This window comes from Schistocerca americana, chromosome 1, assembly GCF_021461395.2.
Source record: "Schistocerca americana isolate TAMUIC-IGC-003095 chromosome 1, iqSchAmer2.1, whole genome shotgun sequence".
Taxonomy (NCBI): Eukaryota; Metazoa; Arthropoda; class Insecta; order Orthoptera; family Acrididae; genus Schistocerca; species Schistocerca americana.
This window is the reverse complement of record NC_060119.1, coordinates 289,345,027-289,366,634: the sequence shown is the minus strand read 5'-3', so window position 1 is coordinate 289,366,634 and position 21,608 is coordinate 289,345,027. Positions and strand designations below refer to the sequence as shown.

Sequence of the window (21,608 nt, the reverse complement as noted above, 5' to 3'; positions counted from 1 at the left end):
GTCTAATAGTGTATTTTAAATACGAGGGTATGCTATCTTAGGCACTGTATAATACTTAAAACACTTAATAATGGCACTTTGAAGCCGAAATAAACAACTGTCTAATGGCGGTACTGACTTTAAAGAAATATATTACGACTGTGGCCCCGCATTATGAAAAAATTATGTAATTGTCATGTTCAGAAAGGCACGAACGGAACAATACATATTATTCGACCGTTTATTTTTAGCAAATATTTCTCAGTTTCTTCACAACCGAAACAGTTAAGAACTATGGTTGGAATGTTGTAGCAAGCACGTAAGCCTTTTAGCTGGTAATACCATCGGTTTTCCGGCAAATGCTGAAACAATAGGCCTCAATTTTTTTCACTGGAGCTCTAGGACCAACCTCTTAAATAGGTACCTGATGGGTAGTCAGCCTTTGTCGAGGTAGAAATAAGTTATACCCAATGAGGCATGTAAATCTAATTTTTTTTTTTTTGTTACACCACATACACCTTCACATAAACCTAATCCGCGTGCGTGCTTGACGAACGACCACTGATCCAGTATACCAGTTTCTCTGTACTGTTTATCATTCATTTCTCATGCCCAATTATACGAGTGCTGGGTTGTTGTCCATCTCTGCCTCAGAAAAGCAGTTCACAAACAGCTAGACATGCAGAACAGTTGCCGTATATTATTTGCAGACTCGTCGATTAGTCAGTTTACGATGATGATGTGGCAGATGGCGTCCGATCACAGAAACAAATGTCACGTCAACCGCGAGATAAGTGTGAGCTCTGCAAAGGCACGGATACAATTCCTCACTACAGTATGAAAACAATGTTAATTTTCACACTCTCTAACTAAATAATATTGTAAAATTATAATACTCTACGAGATGCAGTTGTTAATTTTTATTTCATGCTCACATGTTTGTGAAGCACATGAAGTAAATATTTTGTTAGACTGGCATTGAAAGATTAGTTAGTTAGTCATTTGCTTCATAGATCATTTGAGCGATTCTATTCAAATCTTTTGGAACGAGTCAGTTTACAGAGTATGTATATATGGTTAGTGTTAACGGTATTGAACCATTAGTTGGTTTATTGGCTACTAATTTTTAAGTAGAAATTTATCAATATAATAGAAGGAGTCCTCCAGGAGAAATGATTTTAAGTTAGATTTAAAGCTTGCTTTGCTACCTGGCAGATTATTTATATTATTGGACAAATGATCGAAGATTTTTATTGCTGCATATTGAACTCCTTACTGAGCCACTGACAGCTTCAATAGCGGATAATGGAGATCAGTTTTCTATTTAATGTTGTAGGTATAGACATCACTGTTCTTTTAAAATTGTGATGGAATATTTATGACAAATTTCATAAGCGAACATACGTATCATGACAGCACAGTTAAAATCCCTATTTCCTCGAAGAGGTACCTGAATGACATCTTAGAGAGAACACCACATATTATTCTCACTGCTCGCTTTTGCGCTGTCAGTACTTTGTAAGTGTGGTGTTACCCTAGAACATAGGACTTCACTGAGTGGAAATATATCAGGTGGTTGATTCAATTGTTATCAAGGATAGCAAAAGTATCTGAGCTTAGTTATTGGAGAAGCTCAGTAACAATCTTCTTCAAGTTCAAGTTTCCATCAATAAAATGCCTGGAAAAGATCACAAAAAATATCAGCATAATGCATAAATAGCATTCTCAGTCGAGAATCCCTTCTGGAATCCATACTATGATATGCTAAGGAAATCGTTCCCTTTAATGAATATGATGTGCCTGTTCTTTCGAGCATGTCCAAAAGAACAGACGCCATGCGGAATCCGAACTGTTAAACATTAAATGTAGATGGAAGGAGATAGCTGCTGTCATCTGCAGTGAGACATTACGTGGAATCAGCGGCGACGTCTGAAAATGTATACCAGACCGGGATTCCGCGTACTAGGCAGATCCTTTAACCATTGTACCACCCGGGACACAGCGTCATCGTAACTGCGCCGTAAATGTCGACATGCATCTTTTACGGCCAATCCACATTCTTGTTCGCTATTCTAAGATTCCCATAGGAGATCGGACGTAATTATGCCCCCCGCATTAAAGAAAGTTGATTCATTGCCCAGCTAATCATATAACTGATACGCCTCGATGGGCAATGTATCAACCATCTTCAATGTGGATGCGTAATTACGTCTGACCTCTTGTGGGAATCTCAGAGTAGCGAACAGGAGTCAATGGACAGGGACTCCAGATAGGTGGTTCTCGGTGGAAATTGTTTCCACTTAATGGTGAGACTACTCTTGAGTACGTTACCCTTTCGTGTATATTACAAAAAAATGTCGTTGTGGAAATTTGATGGTAACTGTTTAAGGCTGTCTTACCACCTTTCTTATGAAGATGTTCAACAATTGTATATTTTAAACAGTCTGGAAAAATTCCCTGTGCCAGTTATGTATTGTGTATATCATTAAGCACATTACTTATTAAGTTGGAACATCTTTTCAGAATTCTATTTGAAATTCCATCAACGTCACATGAAGCTTTGCTTTTTAGAATTTTATTAGTTTCAGTGAAGGATGTTGGTACTGCAGTGTTAATGTATTCTCTTGCTTCATCATCTAAATAATGTAATTCTATTTTTGCTGCTACATTTAGAAAGTGATTGTTAAAAGTACTTGCAGCTTGTGAATTATCAGCCATAATATTGCCATTTAGTTGAATTTTTGTGGTATCTTATACACTGACTGGATGTCCTGTCTCCCATTTGACAATATCCCATACAGCTTTAATCTTATTATTTGTGTTATTTATTTCTGTCAGGATGTGCATACTATGGATATTTTGATGACTTTCCTTAACATCCTATAGGGGGGTGGTGGTTAGTGTTTATCGTCCCGTCGACAGATTAACATCCTATAGTATTTTTTGTAGTGCGCAAGCAATTTCGGATCTTGACTTATTCTGACCTTTATATGTAAGTTTCCCTCTTCCACTTACATGAGATTTTCATCTCCTTAGTTATCAATCGCTTACTTATGTTTTTTTAATGGATCTTCTGGATAATTTTTTAGGAAATCAACTTTCAAATGTTGATACAAATTTACTATAGAACAGACTGAATTTGGCATAAGCATCTCTTTCTATATATACCTCATCACATTCTAGCCTCTCCAAATTATTTTTAAAGTATTGTATCCTGTTCTCATTAATACTTTTTAGGTGAAACATGCATTCAATCCATGCCCGCTGTAACTTCTTCACCGGATTAAAAACATTTTCAAGTCACAGATTTATTTGGGAGTAAGAGTAAGTGGAGTAAGTGAATGTGGAGTTTCCAGCTATTCGCATTCGAAATATTTGACAGAACGCCCATTTTTCTGATAAGAGTCACATAAACTACTTGCGTTGTCCTTTCCTTGACGTGATTTACAAAGCTTGCACAGCATAAACCGAATATCGCCTCACTCTTTGTAAATGAATAAATAAAAAGAATCGCTTTCCCATCCCAGAAACTATGGGCGTGAACATTCCAGTAGATAAATCAGAGTTCGCCTGTTTTCTTGTGGAGGGCCAACGGCCTCCGCCCACTGCTTCGTTTGCCTTTGAAGCATGAAGTACTGAGTCCACGTTTTGTCCACAGTAGTAACGCACAAACTCAACTGGATTATTTTCAGTGTAGCTCCACACGTTCTTAAGAACCTACTATCCTCTTCTTGCTTTTCGTCAACACCCAACAAATGCCGTTTATTTTTAGACAAAGTAACCGTGCACCAACTTCTGATACACTTACGCTTAGATCTGTTTTTCACGTCGTTAATCAATGTTCTTCCACTGGTCCAAAGTGCTGTTCCTCGATATTTTGGTCTGTAGTTGCATTTTTCGGACGAGAATCGGCTTCGGTGGCATTTGAATATCGCCAATCATTTCTTAACTGCTGAAAAGGAAGAAGCAGGTCCCTTGTAATCTTCATCAATTTCTGTTCGAGATAACGCGCCCAAACAACAGATTTTACTACGGCAGACTGTTCTGTTTTATCCGCTTGATGAAACACACAGCACGTCTGCTTTACGAAAGCAGACAAACGAAGTCATTCGACAGCTCATGTTGGAACTTGAATCATATTATTGTTCAGTATGTCCATCAATCTAAAAAACCACACCGAATGAAAGTACGTTCGGGACTGAGACTTTAACGCAGAACTTGCCTTTTTTGGCCAAAGCTCTTACATACTGAGTTATCCTGGTAGGAGCAGGTCCCTTGTAATCTTCATCAATTTCTGTTCGAGATAACGCGCCCAAACAACAGATTTTACTACGGAAAACTGTTTCGTTTTATCCGCTTGGTGAAACACATACAGCACGTCTGCTTTACGAAAGCAGACAAACTAAGGCATTCGACAGCTCATGTTGGAACTTGAATCATATTATTATTCAGTATGTCCATCAATCTAAAAAACCACACCGAATGAAAGTACGTTCGGGACTGAGGCTTCAACGCAGAACTTGCCGTTTTTGGCCAAAGCTCTTACATACTGAGTTATCCTGGTAGGATTCACGACCCACACTCACAGCAAGACTTTGGATGGTCTGACTGTTGTGGTCATCTATTGTAAACAGTAGATGACCTCAACATCAACCATCACGCTTCGGAAGTTGTAAAGTGGTCGGCACATCCTCTTTCTACCTTAAGTTACCGTTAATATAAATTAAGAATAAGCCTGTGGGTGCAGTTAAGAGAAGTCAATCACCGTGGAAAACAATGTAGTGATACATTGAGATCGTACCAACCTGCCTGAGGCATTTGAAGAAGTCTTAATCTCAACGTGTTGGCGGTTGTTTATCTATAGGCGATGGGTATCCGAAGTAGATTAACTATCTCTGATGAAGAAAGCATATCTACAACCATTATTTTTTATTTATCACATGAGAACTGTCTTTATTAAAATATTATCATTTTGTTAATTACCTAAGAAATGAGGCAATTTTTATGTGAGAACTACAGAAAATATAGCACGTGCTCAATATGGCTTATGGTCACATTATTAAGGTAGACTACGCGGCTCACAACGGCTCTGATCCGGATGGTGCTAGGGACGGAGCAGAAGACACTGCGTCGGTTTTCGACGCCAAATTGGAAGGAAAAGAAGGACATGTACAGCGACCTTAAACAAACGACTGTTGCTTGTTTCACACCTCAGAAGTTACAATGGGGTCAGTCATGCCCTCCTTCTTTGTGCTCTGAGCTTTTTCACTTGTTACCTGCAATGTGGGAACAACTTTTCTGGAACAGGACAAGGCATCATCTATAGCGTGTTCAATAAGTAACTATGCAGTTTATAGCTTGCCGTACTAAAGTCATGGAAGTTATAAGACATGCTGGAAGTGATCCCCTTGAACTTGAAGACACAGTTGTACACGTTTCTGCATGTTCTTGAAGACGTTGTGCAGAACATCGGGAGTGATGTTCCGAATGTGACGTGTCAGAGCAGCTTGGAGTTCTTGTCTGGTGTGAGGATTGCCTTCAAAGTCCTTTCCCTTCAACGTACCCCACAGAAAGTAAGCTGGTGTAGCCAAGTCGGGTGAACGCGGAGGCCAGAGTTCTCGAGAAACGACGGGATCACCGAAGATGTCCTTTAAAAAGTTCATCACCTTTTAGGCGGTATGTGCAGTCGCCCCATCCTGTTGGAACCAGACATTCTCAACTTCGTTCTCATTCAGTTCACCTAAGAAGGGCTCCAGAATGTAAGTGTCGTACCGTTCTGCATTTATGGTATCCTGAAAGAAGATCGGCCCAATGATGCGTTTACGAGTCACCAATGCAGTGGGGACACCTGAAATTCATGCGGATTCTCCATAGTCCACACACGACTGTTCTGGCTATTCACGTAACCGGTGAGGTGAATCCATGCCTCATGCGTGAAAACCTTTGTGTCAAGACTCCTTCCACCATTGTCCTGTCGATAAAACTTCACACACCCGGGCGATCGGTGTCTCTCAGTTCATGCACGACCGACATTTTGTACGGATACATGGACAATGACTTCCGGAGAATCTTGTGAGTGGAACCCACAGACACGTGAGCTAGTCACCTAACCGATTTCTTTGGACTTTGCAGTATCATGTCTTGCACCTCCGCCACCTTCTTTTCGGAAGTGGATGTGGATGGCTTGCCTGATTTCGGAACATTATGAACGCTCCCGGTCTTTCTAAACTTGGTGATGAGGTTCCGTACAACATTGAGGTTAGGCACCTTCACTCCTAGGAACTTTACTGCAAATGCAGCTTTTACTGCTGAAGTAAACTTGTCTCCATTTCGGAACACATGCTCCACAAGAAACACTCTTTGTTTAACCGTCAGCGTGATGACCAGGATCACAATGATGTCACACAAGACGTTTGTCTTCAGTCAAGCCGGACCTGCGAACAAATACAAATACCCGGTCAGGTACGGTTCAGATATGGTTCAAATATGTTAAACAATGGAAACTGTTATATTAATAATTGAGAATCATACCACTCAGTACTTAGCACCCTTCAACATGGTATTACAAAGTTACTTTCTGAATACCCGGTATAACAGCGAGGCACAAAACGTGGACTGCAGGCTGCATGCAACCCACCATTGATCTGCTAGTGCCCTGGCTCACTGTTCGTACTTTTAACATCAGTAGTCTCAGGACGTGCCCATCTTCCTGATTACAAAAAAGTGTCTACAAACTCAAAAAATTAATTTTGTAATTAATGTTCCTGTTAAAATGTCCGCAGATTGTGATCTGGGGTTATAGTAGCTGACTCTAGATCACGAAGTCCTGGGTTCCATTCCTAGCCAGGTCAAAGATTTCCTTCGCTCGGGGACGATGTGGTTGTGTTGTCCTGATCATCTCATCTTCATCGCCGTGCAAGTCACCAATGCGTCAAATACAAAAATTTATGGCAGGGGCCGAATAATTCCAGATAGGGTCTCCTGACCAATAATGCCACACAACCATTTCACTTTTCTATAAAAATTCGTAGTTATAATTACAATATTTGTTCAATAAAATAGTAAAATGACCATTTACAAAACAAATTAGCCTTTTCCCAGAGGCTTCATTCGCGCAAGTGTTCGACACTTATATTGCTAAACTCTCCTCCTTCCCCTGTCTGTGTCCACCTCTTCCCCTCCCCATCCCTCTGTCCACCTCATCCTCCCACCTCTATCTATCTCTCTCCTCCTTCCCATCTCTGTGTCCACTTCTTCCTTCCCCTGTCTCTCTGTCTATCTCTCTCGCTCACTGACCATATTTTCCTCTCCCCATGATCTGTCTGTGTTTTCCTCCACCACTCTGTACCCATGTCCTCCTCCCCTATTTTCTTTTCCACCTGGTCACTACCCCACTACACATTGCACCTCCCTCCTGCATATCCCTATCCTCCCCTCTCTCTTTGCCCGTTTCCTACTTCCACTCTCTCTGATCATCTTCTTTTCCCCTCTCTCTATCCTACCCTCAGCATCCTTCTCCCTGTCCATCATCTCCTCTGGCTACCTGTCTGTCACTCTCCTCCTTTCACTTCCCACCAAATTTGGATGAAACTGATCCAGGAGTTAGATGGTGGCCATACAAACACACACATGCTGGTTTATGTGTACAGAATGTTTCAGAAGTGATGGTCAATATTCAGGGATGTGACAGGAATGATCATTCGAAACAAAAAAGTCAAGTGAACATGGGCTGTAAAACGCATCCCGTAAGAGCTATGAGCAAGTCTTGATCTTTGGTACTGTGAAATAAATATCTTCTACTGCAAGCTCTTTGCTTTCCATATTTTGGGAAGTGATAGTATGGACCAAAACAAGAAAAAAATGTCCAGTAAACATCTGCTCTAAAACGCATGCCTTAACAGCTATGAGCACTTGTTCATATTCGACACTTTGCAACACAACTCTGCTAATGAACAAGTACTCATAACTTTTATGGTACGCATTTTAGAGCACATGTTCACTGGACTGGTCCATACTACCACTTCCAAAACTATGGAAAACAAAGAGCCTGCAGTAGATGAGGTTTGTTTAACAATATTGAAGATCATTAATTGCTCATAGCTCTTAAGGAATACATTTTAGACCCTATGTTTACTTGACCTTTTTGTTTCGAATGGTCATTTATGTCATATCCCTGAATATTGACCATCTGTTCTGAAACACCCTGTATATACTAACCTTATGTCACATGGCTATACTCACATATGTGTTTGACACATATATTACACACATCTCTTCCTCCCTGCCCTCTTTGTGTCCACCTCTACCTCCCCCTCTACCTCTGCCTAGCTCCTCCACCACCCTCTGTCCGTCTCCTCCTCCCTTTCTCTACATCTCCATCTCTGCCTCTCCTTCTTTTGGCCTTCTCCTCCTCTCCTCCTCTCTCCCTATCCATCCCCTCCTGCCCTGTACCACTGTTCACCCTTCCCTCTCTCCATCTCAATTTTTTCCTTGCAACAGCCAGGGACATCTACAATTGTAGCACCTGCAAAATAAGTCGATAAAGGGGACTGATACTACTCCTGCAATATGTTATGGACTGGCATGTAGGCTGGCCCACAAAGCAAGTCAGTAAGGCAGGCTGATACCATTCTTGCACAAAACGCCCATTGTACAGGGCAGCTAGGAGTTTAATAACCCCAAAGTGCTGATACTCATGAAATTTTCTGTTTGTGTGCCAAATTTGGCGGTAATCAATCCAGGGGTTTTGTAGGAGACTCCTGAAATATATTCTTCTTGTGTGTAACACTGGCCCAGAAAGAAAAGATTCACAGCCACACAGCTCATACATACATCATGTTGTCTGAAACGATAGGTAGCAGCACTAGCCACTTCATTGTCCACTGTTTTATAATTCTCAAGTCTCCCATTACTACCTCTGTTAATTGAGGCAGAATACTGGTGTTCCAATTTGAATCTTTTTATCTGTTACAGAAGCCGTTTTCACGCTAGTAAAGACAATTTTGTTATTGCTTCATTATTTAGACTACCAAGTTGTAGGTAACTTTGGCACAAATAGTTTTTGGATTACATTTTGTTGACTTAATTACCTACCAGCAGTTATTTTAAAAAAATCTTGCTCTTTTCAACAGAATTCCTTCCTATTAGACTGACAAGTGTTAACTGTGCTACTAAATGAACTGATAATGATTTTAAAAAGGATCATGGTCCAAAACTTTATTTCTAGATTTGAAAAGTTTTTAATTGTCCCACTAAATGACCAAAAGCTCCTTGAAGCTCGCCATCCAAGAAAAATGAAGTTGTCATAGCAAGAGAGGTAGTCTTAGATTAGCTAGAGAAAAACAGAATTGACTAGATACCATCCTGATGTGCTGCTAGGAAGAGGAGAAATAAGTTAGATGAGCTGCTGGAAAAAGCACATCAGTTAGAGATCTCGACCTGCTTGAAACTGTGGTACCTGTCTGTTCTCCACTGTCCAAGCCCAAAAAGACAAAACAAGAGAGAATTATATAGCCAAGTTGCTCATAAGATGGTGGTCCTAATCATATTCTACTGGCAGAATAAGATAAAGAAAGTGAAACGTTTTGAAAAGCATAGCAGTGGTCATTGATCACTTTTGGGAAAGTAAACCATTAAGACTGTGTCATTAATTATTTGGACACTGTTATTTTTAATGAGGAAAAGCATCCAGGAAAATCATAAAGATTGGTAAGTCTGGTTCTATTGCTAAATGGTGGAGGTGACCTGAAAGACTGTATTCAATGATTTTTTGACAGTAAACCAACACAAAATAGATTAAATGAAATCTATTTTCTGTTCCTGAACAGGACAGTTTTCGTAATCAAGTTTGTTAGCTTTTAAATTGGGTTGTGCTTTTGTAATTATTGAAATAATGAAAATAAACTAATTAGCATTTTCCTTGTTCGTTTTTGTCTTTGTACTATTTGACTGGATTTTTGATATAAATGACTCACTGAACTTTACTACCCATCGATTAAATATGTGTAATCCCTTTTAGTTGGTTTTTCATGGGGTCAGTGCATTTTTTGGTTTACTGTGAACATATCTGAACGTGTGGGACAAAGTTACCCCAAATAAATGTAACAAGGCACCCTTTTTTAAAGAAGAACATTGCACACATAAGCCAACGGCCTTGCCGCATTTGTAACACCGGTTCCTGTCAGATCACCGAAGTTAGGTGCTCTCGGGCTGGGCTGACACTTGTATGGATTACCATCCGGTCTGCTGAGCGCTGTTGGCAAGTGGGGTGCACTCAGCCCTTGTGAGGCAAACCGAGGAGCTATTTGATTGAGAAGTAGTGGCTCCGGTCGCGGAAACTGACAAAACGGCCAGGAGAACGGTGTGCTAATCACATGCCCCTCCACATCTGCATCCAGTGACGCCTGTGGTCTGAGGATGACACGGCGGCCGGTCGGACTGTTGGGCCTTCATGGCCTGTTCGGTCGGCGTTTATTTATTGCTCACATAAACAGTTTCTAAAATACAATAAAAACACACTGATTTAGTCACACAAGAGCTGCAGTTGTTAAGTATTATACTATGATTTGCCAGCACCCTATTAAGTAATCAGAGCTTAACATGTCAAGGAAGATGGGAAAGTGGGCCAAAGTTACCCTGTCTGACAGTATCAGAAACTCGGTAACTCTGGCAATCAGAAGCGATATCATATGGCTTGTTCCGCCTCTCACTGAGCAATTACTACTTTCAAATAAAATAATTTGATAGGAATCATTAGAACATCGATTTCCAGAGTCAAAACTCATGTCTGTTAAGTACGCTACTATCAACGGCAAAGATTTATTCTTCTTTAGAGTAAAGCAATTAACATTACTCGGAGTAACTGTTTTCAGTGCCGTGCTGGCAGCATCGTTCTATTCAGAAGGGCTCGCACGCAGGTAAAATTTTCGTCGAGCAGTGATGAATCTGAAGCAGCAGAGGTGTTTCCACGAGAGACATGTAAGAAACTGCGCGCTCAGGTGCGCGCCCTCAGCACCGAGAACTGCCAACTGCGTCGCAGCGTCGAGCAGCTGCGTCAGCACGCCAGCGCGCCGGCCACCGTCGCTCCCACCAGGTGACGTCATCTACTGTAGCTCTACGCTTTTAACGTATTAATCTCTCTGGTTCAAGCGGTGTCCGGTGGAGGGCACCTAGTGTAACACTATTGTTTTGGCACCCTGCGTCTGTCCCGTTCGCGGATAGACTGTCTGTACATCACCATGTGATGCTGAGGATATGCTCTCAACATTTTACGAAGTATTTGCGTGAAGCGCTTCTCACAGATGACTTCTGAACATGGCACTCTGTCTCAAAATGAAAAACCTGTGACGAATTGCAAATCAGTACTCTCTTTATCCAATTTGGCGTAGTCCCCTCGACGTTCGACAGTTTTCAAAAATCGCTGTCTCTTAACGTGTGTATTATGTTAACTGCTTTGTAATGTTACTACTGTCAACAACACCTCAAGATCTGACCTAGAGTGAACTAAGGTACACGCTCGACAGTCTTAAGAAAGCGATGTCTCTTACTGTTATGTTAACTGATTTGTTATGTTACTTCTGTCAACACCACCTGAAGATCTGACAACAGTGAACTAAGGTACATCTTCTGTCAGTTTAATTATTTGGATATTCTGTGCTGCAAATTTCTTCATTAGCGGGGTGGCCCTAAAATCTTCACTGTTTACAGTATTTTAACTAATTAATTTAATAACATTTTTACTTCTAAATAATTTCCCATTGAAATTACGAACTCTACCGAGGTCATACAGCAATACCTACTCAGTCTTTTCATGAAAGCCGGGGTTTTGTAATGGATTGTCACCCAGATTGTTGACATTGCAGATATGTAAGGTTGTTTATTACACTGGAGTGAGGTTATGAGAGACTGGATTACTGGCCACAATAAAACAGATAACAGAACATATAAACTAAAACATACAAACAAAAAATTTATTCCTTCACTACAGGGTTGTTCAACACACCTCCTGTTTTCACATGGAACTCTTTCTCTAAAGGATCCACTGGTAATTCTGACGGTCATTATCCTGACAGAACGAACAGCAACGCGTAATGAATTGGAGCACATCTTCAGCATCTCCTAGGACTGCCTCACAGCTTTAGTGGCTATGACATTGCTAGCAGTCAGGTCCATTCGGTGACATCTGGAGTCGCATAAGCATATTTCTTAATTCCTTAAAAAAGGGGCTATATATGTACTGTTTGACAACTGAAATGGGCATAAACACTATCACTGCAACGAATCATGCATTGCCGAAACTGCACATTTTGTACACTCATGTTCAGAAAAATACAGAACACCTTGAATGACTAGAAATAGAACGTTCATATTCACAGAACATATACGTTAATATGTTCTGCAGAAATGATTAGCATTTCAGTCACCTCGGTTCAGCATGTGACCTGTTGTCTAGTAGTAACAGGGTCCGCCACTGGCCCTGATAACATGTTCCAAGCGTGATGCCGTCGACGCACGTAAGGCGCGGATGGCGTCCTGTGTTACAGCCATCCATGCTGTACTCACCTGGTTCCAAAGTTCACCTGTCGTTTCATCACATTCCACACATTTTCGATTGGTGCAAGTTTAGTGATCTAGCGGGCCAGGGCAAAAGGCTGGCACATTGTGACACCAAGGAGGCAAGTGTTCGCGCAGGATGTGGCCGTGCATTGTCTTGCTGAAAAATGGCGTCTGGGGAATTATGTAGAAAAGGTAAGGCTACAGGTCGCAGGATTTCATTCACGTAGGTCAAACCGATCAGAGTGCCATGGACATGCACCAAGTGCGATTTGTGGTTGTACCCAGTACCACACCACACCAAAAGGTCTTGAGTTAGCACTGTGCATCTTGTGGAAATGCAGTCACTGTGATGTCATACTAATGTACATGTTCTGTGAATATGAATGTCCTATCTCAAGTCGTTCAAGGTGGTCTGTTGTTTCTAAACATAGGTCTGTAACTGATGTGAAGCCATCTCAAGGTGGTCTGTTGTTTCTAAACATAGGTGTGTAACTGATGTGAAGCCATCATACATCTGTTATTGAAGCAAAATTGAGGATATTCAGCCCAGTCGTTAATCATGTGAGTATGTGTTTTGGGACATTATTATACCGTTTTCAAGTGATAAAATTTTTTTTATACCATTAGGCTTCGTCACAACTTAAAGAACATGCTGCACATATGCATTGTCAACTCAAACCATAATATATAAATCACAAGCTGGTGCATCCATCGTTCCTGTACATCTGAGTGTAAAAACAATGCATTCATCTTCTCATCGCAACAACACACAGTCTGAGAAATACACTGACAGAGAACAAACGCAATACCAAGAAGGTGTTGTGTGACAGAAACGAAACTGGTAGGCGTGTTTTTTAAATCTTAAACATGAACTGTAATCAAATTTCGCGTCAGTCGCATAAGAGTGGCGCTATTAGTGCCACTATGTGGATGAAAATCAGGTTTGTTTTAAATAGACTCTGTAACGGTTGTGAGTGTTAGTTACCTTTGAGACTGGGTGTGGGAAGTTGATGTTAGTGAAGAAAGCCTGTAAGGCGATGAAGGTGCCATTATCATCACCTCACAGAGTTCGAACGAGGTCGTGTAATAGGGCTACGAGAAGGTGCATGTTTCTTCTGCGATACTGCAGAAAGATTTGGAAGGAATGAAGCCAATGTACATGATTGCTGATAGTATCTGCAGCACCAGTTCGAGCAGTAGTTGACACTACAGTGACACAACGAACTGTTATAAATCGGTTACTTCAAAGACGGTTCCGATCTAGACGCCCTGTAGCGTGGCTTCCACCGAACCCAAGCCAACGCCATTTGCGACTTTAATGGCGTCAAGTTAGAGCTCACTGGAGGTCTGTTATATTTTCTAATGGAAGCTGGTTGTGTCTTGGTTCAAGTGATGGCCTTGTGCTGGTTAGGAGGAGGCCAGTTGAGGGCTTTCAACCAACATGTCTGCGTGTTAGACACACTGGACCTACAGCTGGAGTTATGGTCTGAGGTGCCATTTCGTATGACAGCAGGAGCACTCTAGTGGCTATCCCACGCACCCTGACTGCAAATTTGTTCGTCAAGTCTGGTGATTCTACCTGTTGCGCTGTCATTAGCGAACAGCATTCCAATGGGCGTCTTCAATGTGGATAACGCACGCCGACATACCACTATTGTAACCCAATCTGCTCTACAGAACGTCGACATATTGTCATCCTGCTCAATCACCAGATTTGTCTCTAATGGAGTACATATGATACATCATTAGAGGACAACTCCAGTTCGCTGTATTGACCGACCAACTGCAACAGGCATGGAACTGTAGCCCACAAATTGACATCCGGCACCTATACGACACAATGCATGCACGTTTGCATGCTTTCATTCAGCATGCTGGCGGCTATTAATAGACCAGCATTTCACATTGGCAATGACTTATCTGTCGCTTACATTAACATGTGAACTTAAAATGTTAATCACTTAAATATGTTACCTAGACAAACACATCCCCAAAATGACATTACTCTACATTAATTATTTTTTTCAGCCGGTGTACAAGTAAAAATCTTACAGGAAGTATAGGCATATACGAGTATATTTTTGAGTAAGGTTACTGTACACCCACAACCAGATTTTCGGGAAGAGTGGTATGACACTGGAGATCTAAGATATAATAAATCAGCCATAAAACGTATGTGAAAGACGTCAAAACGTCTGTCAGTGGAAGTCGTATTCAAGCTGGGTACATGGGATACTTCTACCTTCCAGATGCTGCGAAGTGTTCCAAAACTGAGGCACGATCGACAGCATGAAATATATGTAGTTTTATTTTAAGACGAACATAATGCAGATCAGACCATTATGATGGTGTTGGGGGTGGGCGCAGCGGCCAGCAGTGAGCACGAATAGCTGTGTTTGTGGCAGGGGCAGCAAGAGGGCGGAGCCGCCGCGGCTGGCGTCGGAGGTGGCGGCCGCGCAGGTCAGCGAGCTGAGTCGCCGGCTGCGCGACATGTGCGCAGAGCTCGAGGCCACCAGAAACCGCCAGCGCGCCGCCGAGGACAAGGTGAGGCACGGGCGAGCCGCAGCGCCTCACCGTGTGGCCTGGTGGACACGAGCCAATGACGAGGAACACTAAAACTAGCACCAAAACACTCAGTACTACATCATCTGTAACAACCAAATCACAGACAACACAGTCTCTGCTACCAGTTCCACCAGAATATTCGTCATCCTTCCTGTAGCCACCTAATAACAAACCATTGTCTTCAGTGTATAAAATTATGATAACTTCCACTCTCTTTTATCAATCGTCGTCCAAGAGAATATAAATTCTCTATGTCTTCCTTAGTTGGCAATACTTACAGTGATTCCTTCCAGACTGATCCCGTTTGGTTGCCTTCATACTTGTAGAATGTCCAGATAGAAATTTCCTAAACCAGTATCACACTCTTCTCAGAAACACTCTAAAAAACTGATTTTAGAGGTTTCAAAACCACAACAGTGTTAAGCTCAAGACGTTCTAGCTGTTTAAAATGGCTGCCCTTGGCTGATTGTGTAACATTCTAGTCTTGTGTAAAGTCGTTGTTTCGATTTTTGCCAGATCATTTTTTTTCTTTTATTTGAGTTCAATTTTCATTATGAAATTCAAATATTAATCAGCGAACATTAAAACATAATTTTTCTAGCACAACATATTTCATTTTTAATTACTAATTGCATGAAAATTCATAATAAACTGAAATGTTGTACGAATATTTGAAACATCAATAGAAAATTAAGTATTTGTTTTATTTTTAGAGATTATAAATAAATACAAACATAATACTGAAAACTACAGTGTACATAGTTTTTCGGTTTTAACAATACATTAATTTGTATTTCGCATCAAATTTTAATTTATTACATAATCTCATTTTGATGCAATTAAAAATTAAAAATGCATAAGACATTATTTTTATTTAAAAATTAATAATATTTATTTGTTTGATAATATTTCAATGCAGTGATAATGACATAAATCAAATTGCAGCGACTGTCTTCTCTTATGGTTGCGGTTCGAGGTTCCAATCTTGCTTTGGTACTCCGCTCTTCGGACGGCACGCCATTAGTATTTAAAGTAACGAAGGAAGGTACCGATAAAGAGGTACGAACTCTGCCTACCTGCGAACAGGTGTCGTCGCTGACAGCGGAGGTGGAGCGCCTGCGGTGCGCGCCGCCCCCTCCGACGCCGGCGGCGGCAGCGGAGGGCGAGGGCGCGGCCAGCCCGGAGGAGCAGGTGCGCCAGCTGGCGGAGCGGTTGTCCGCCACCAACGCCAAGCTGTGCGACAGCCGCAGCCAGTGCGCGCAGCTGCGCAGAGACCTGCAGCTGGCGCAGCGCGCGCTCGCCAACGAGGTCCGTACCTTGCTCCCTGCTCACTCGTTCACTACCCCCAAACATTTCCGTACAGCTTCGAAAAGATATACTTAAATACATAGCCGGGGACTTTCCCGTTACTCACAGTACTGGGTTGGGTCTAGTTGAACATAACTAAGATCGCACTTCATGTTAATGGCCTGTAGCTTTTTGTCTTGTTATGGGAAACTTTACAAATAAATTTAAGGAAGAGGTTGATACCCAATTCTGGCACAACTACTGGGCCCCTAAGACAGCGTTGAGGAGGTCATCTACTGCTTAGTTTACATCTGACTCATTTCATCTGATTGGTTTCTCGTATCTTGCCCAGCCTTTGATCACTAGAGTCTGGGCATCCTTCTGAACCTCATAACTTACAATTCAAATTAACATTTGATTGCTACGTAAGTTATAGCTGCTATTTGTAATTATTTCCTGAAGAAAATTTTCCAGCATAATCTTATAACTTGTGGTTGCATGGATAAACACTAAATATGATCCAGTGTTAGGGACACATGCCTAGTTTGTGACCAAGAGAAATGACGCAGCGGTGACAAAGTGGATTCGCATTTGGGAGGACAGCAGTTCAAATATATGTTCGGCCACTTAAATTTACGTTGCTTGAGTTAAATACCGGGATGATTGCTTTCAAAATGAAATAGCTGATTCTCTCTTATGACATCAACATAGAAGCTTCGTTAAACCCCTAAACTTCTCTTCTCGCTACGTTAGTATTACGCAAATCTATATCTGGTACTGATTACCATTACTTACATGTGCAGCGTATGGAAAGGTCATAGTGCTACATTGTGTAGAGGCACTCTGCATTACTGGCGTAGCTGGTGAGGTTTCTTCTGGATACTGTGAATCTGTTGGAGTGCATGCAGCTTGATTCACATAAATACTTATGGTACCACTAACTAATGTCCCTTCCATATTCCACCCCCGAATGGTGAATGGGAAGAATAATTGTTGGTAAGGGTCTCATTAGCTCCAATTTCTAAAATTTTCTCTTCGTCGTTATTTCCCGAAATGTATGCGGAAGGTAGCAATATCTTGTCCGATTCTTCCCGGAAAGCGTTCACTAGAAATTTCGATTGAAAATCTCTCCATGATGCACAACACGTCTCTTACGTCGTCTGTCACTGGAATTTGTTGAGCATTTCTGTAATGCCATAGCGTCGATCAAACAATCCCATGACAACACGCGCCGCCCTTCGTTGAATCTTCTCTATCACTTCTATCAGTCCTACCTGGTAAGCGTTCAAAATGGTTCACATGGGTCCAAGCACTCTGGGACTTAATATCTGAGCTCATCAATCTACTAGACTTCGAACTACTTAAACCTAACTAACGTAAGGACATCACACACATCCATGCCCGAGGCAGGATTCGAACCTGCGACCGTATCAGCAGCGCTGTTCCGGACTGAAGCGCCTACAACCGCTCGGCCACAACTGCCGGCAACTGGTAAGCGTTCCAGAAGGGATAGCGATATGCACATATGCAGATGACGATAGCTTAGCGTACACATGGTAAAAACGGCAGTGTGTTGGTGGAGTTGTCATTTATGCTCAGGTGATTCATGTGGAAAGGTTTTTGACGTGATGATGGCTGCACAACGAGAATTAACAACCTATCAACGAGGAATGGTGGTCGGAGCTAGACGCATGGGGTTGTGGCTGTGCCCTCTTGTAATGCTTTGCGATTCCTGGCTGGATGACCAGAGGTTGATGTGATAGATGGATGGCCGGTTCCGTCTCACTACAACAGAAAATGCACACGTGGTTGAAATAAATTTTACTACAGGAACCAATTGAGTACTTAACTTCAATGATCTCCAGTCTGAAGTTCTGTGATTAACTGCAAACAAATAACATGTACTAATTCTTGAATCTTGTCCGCATCCATATCACAACTATATGCAAGACTAACGTTACCCCACAGCTAGCTAAGGTGCAAGGCGACGACTGTCACTGTGAAAGACTAGAGCACAGTGCGACCTATTGAAGTCCAATGCGAACTGAGTCCTGATGTGACGTACTGAAACTGGGAGAATGTGAGGCAGCTCGGTCGGCGGCGGCGGCCTATATGCACGCTGCCCAGGGGGTGTTTCGGAAGTCCTTAGGGAATTCAATATTCTGATATCCACAGCGTCAAAAGTGTGCCGAGAATACCAGATTTCAGGTATTACCCCTCACCACCGACAACGTAGTGGCCAACAGCCTTCACTCAACGACCGAGAGCAGCGACCTTCGCGTAAAGCTGTCAGTGCTAACAGACAAGCAGCACTGCGTGAAATAACCGTAGAAGTCATTGTGGGACGTACGAGAAACGTCTCCATTAGGACAGTGCGGAGAAATCTGCCGTTAAGGGGCTATGGCAGCAGACCACCGGCGCGAGTGCCTTTCCTAAGAGCGCGACATCGCCTGCAACGCCTCTCCTGGGCCCAACACCATAACGATTGGATCCTAGATGACAGGAAAACCGTGCCCTGGTCAGATGAGCCCCTATTTCAGTTGGCGAGACCTGATGACAGGGTTCGAATGTAGCGCAGACCACACTAAGCTCTTGACCCAAGTTGTCAACAAGGCACCGTGCAAGCTATTGGCGGCTCCATAATGGTGTGGGCTGTGTTTAAATGTAATAGTCTGCGTCCTCTGGAGGTTCGGCTACTCGGAGACCATTTGCAGCCGTTCATGGACTTCGTATTCCCAAATAACGATAGAATTTTTATGGATGACAATGCACCATGTCACTAGGCCACAATTGCTCGCGATTGTATTGAACAGAATGCTGGACAGTTCGAGCGAAAGGTTGGGCGACCCGGATAGCACAACATGAATTCCACAGAAGATTTATGGACATTGTCAAGAGGCCAGTTCGTATGCAAAATCCTACACCGCCAACACTTTAGCAATTAGGGATTGCTGTAGAGGCAGCAGAGCTTAGTATTTTTGCAGGGGCTTCGAACGACTTGAGGCCATACCACATCGAGTTGCTGCACTACGCTGGGATAAAGGTGGCCCGAACAATATCAGGAGGTATCCCATGACTTTTGCCACCTCAGTATATCTGGTCATTCCAGCTAAGGACGCTCTGGGTAGTTACGTCTAACCACGGGAGATACTATTTCCACCAATTTGTCATCAATAGTGCATTGTACAGTAGTGGATTTTTTCCCCTGTGTACGTACACTATGTTACATTTATTGACGTTCAGAGTCAATAGACAGAGCCTGAACCATTCACGAACGCTCTGCAAGTCATTCTGCTAATCGATACCGTCTTCTGGCGTTGCTACTTTCTTATGTATAAATCGCATCATCTGCAATCTTAAAGATGTTCCCACACTTCCTTTTAGGTCACGCCTTAGGTGATGCTGCCGGAAGTGATGCACGCTCACAAATCACCACACTATTTCCCTCACAACACACACACAATAATTCTATTCCATACAATTCATCAATACGCTCTCTAGCTCTCACCACTCATGATGCAAACTTATCGAGGTCTGTTTTCATATTCTGTTAACATGCTTCTGTGCGTATTGTAGGCTACACTGTCAATAGCGTCTCGTATTGAAGGGTCTCTTATAGCTGTGAAAAGACGTTATATGTTTGGGATATTTTGCCTGTACGTATTTAGCACTCGCATGGTAGGTGGTTCAGCGTTCTCCTTTCTCCACATTGGCAAATGCCTATCTGACTGAGCTACATTATTCTTCAAGAGGATAAATGAGCGGAGTAACGGTCATTTCAGCTAAGGACGTGCACCAAATGTCGACTGAAATTGATGTGATGCATACTTGACTTTCTCTGGAGAATCTGGAAGAAGAAATACAGGGTGTCCTAAAAACCTTTCCCTGATAACAAACATACATAATGCAGAAAATGTAACACGTAGATACATATCTTTTATCTTGAAGTGCAAGTAACGTATTCAAGTTTTTGCTAACACAAACGCACACAACTAATAAATTTCGGCGTGTGCTCACCTCGTTCTCCGAAGAATATCTAGACGATATTCCAATTCTACCCACGTGCTGATCAAAATTTATTGAGGATTTGATGTTATGACGTCGGTAACTCTGCGCCGTAAAGCTGCGATGTCGTTCGCTGGTATTTAGTAAACCTGGTCCTTGACGTAACACTAACGGAAAAATCTAGTGGTTTTATGTCCGATGATGGGACAACCACGCCCGAATTATCTTGCCGGAAACGTTTTATCCAGATAGGCACGAACATCTAACCACCAACGAGGTGACGCACAATCTTGTTGAAAAACTAAGTCTGGTATATCCTGAATCTGTGGGAAGACTAGTAACTGCAACATTTCAAGACAGGCAGTGGCTGTGATAGTCGCTTCACTGAAGAAAAAAGGTCCTCTGATTTTACTGTGCATAAGACCGCACTCCACGTTCAGCTTATGGCTTTCTCTGACGCTCCCAAAGACAGCATAGGAATTATCGAATCTCCGTACCCTAGCTTTGTCTCGGTTGACAACACCATTCAAATGAAATGTGGTCTCATCAGAGAAAATAACACGACTCAGATAGTCATCGTTTTCCTCAGTCCCAGCAGGTACGGCAACAGTGAAACCATAACGAGCACTGTAATCCGTTGGTTGGAGGGACCGCACGATCTGGATTTTGTACGCATAATAAAGAAGTTGTCTATGTAGGATGCGGTACGCTAATGTCTTCGGAATTTGCAACTCACGTGAAGCTCTGGGGGCTGACATCTTGGAAGTCTCACTGTCGAACTGTCTGCACACTAGGTCCAGGTCTGCCTCGTCTAGAGAGATCACGGACGGTCCCTGTTTTCTTGACCTTCGCGTAGCATATCGTGATGCTTTGAATTTGACTTCCGCTGGCTGTCTATGGTATGCCGTCTGGAATTTTCTGTGGACTGTTTTTTGTGACTGCATCTTGTGATACGAGAACACGTTGGGCGTTCTCTTGGTTTGACTATATGTGTTTGCAAATGGAATTCGATCCTACTGTTGTTAAGTCACTGGGCCCTACAACAAACAAAATAATAGTAAGTACATATCTACAAAATAACCTGAATTAGTTACATGCAATTCAAGAGAAGAAGTATTTGTCTATGTTTTATTTAGTAAACGCAGCCACGGTCCCGTATAAGTTGTTACATTTTATTTGTGAATAAACGGTTTCGATCTCCTACAGAGATCATCATC

At 42.2% G+C, this 21,608-nt stretch overlaps 1 protein-coding gene across 1 annotated transcript in view; it reads left to right on the top strand.

Annotated features, from left to right (window-relative positions):
* LOC124544694 (coiled-coil domain-containing protein 13-like) overlaps positions 1-21,608 on the top strand; it is a 77,449-nt gene that overhangs the window by 2,411 nt on the left and 53,430 nt on the right. Inside the window, exons 2-4 of the mRNA XM_047123372.1 lie at positions 10,851-11,071; positions 14,940-15,078; positions 16,186-16,407. Coding sequence (XP_046979328.1) covers positions 10,851-11,071; positions 14,940-15,078; positions 16,186-16,407 — 582 coding nt within the window. The remainder of the gene's footprint in view (positions 1-10,850; positions 11,072-14,939; positions 15,079-16,185; positions 16,408-21,608) is intronic.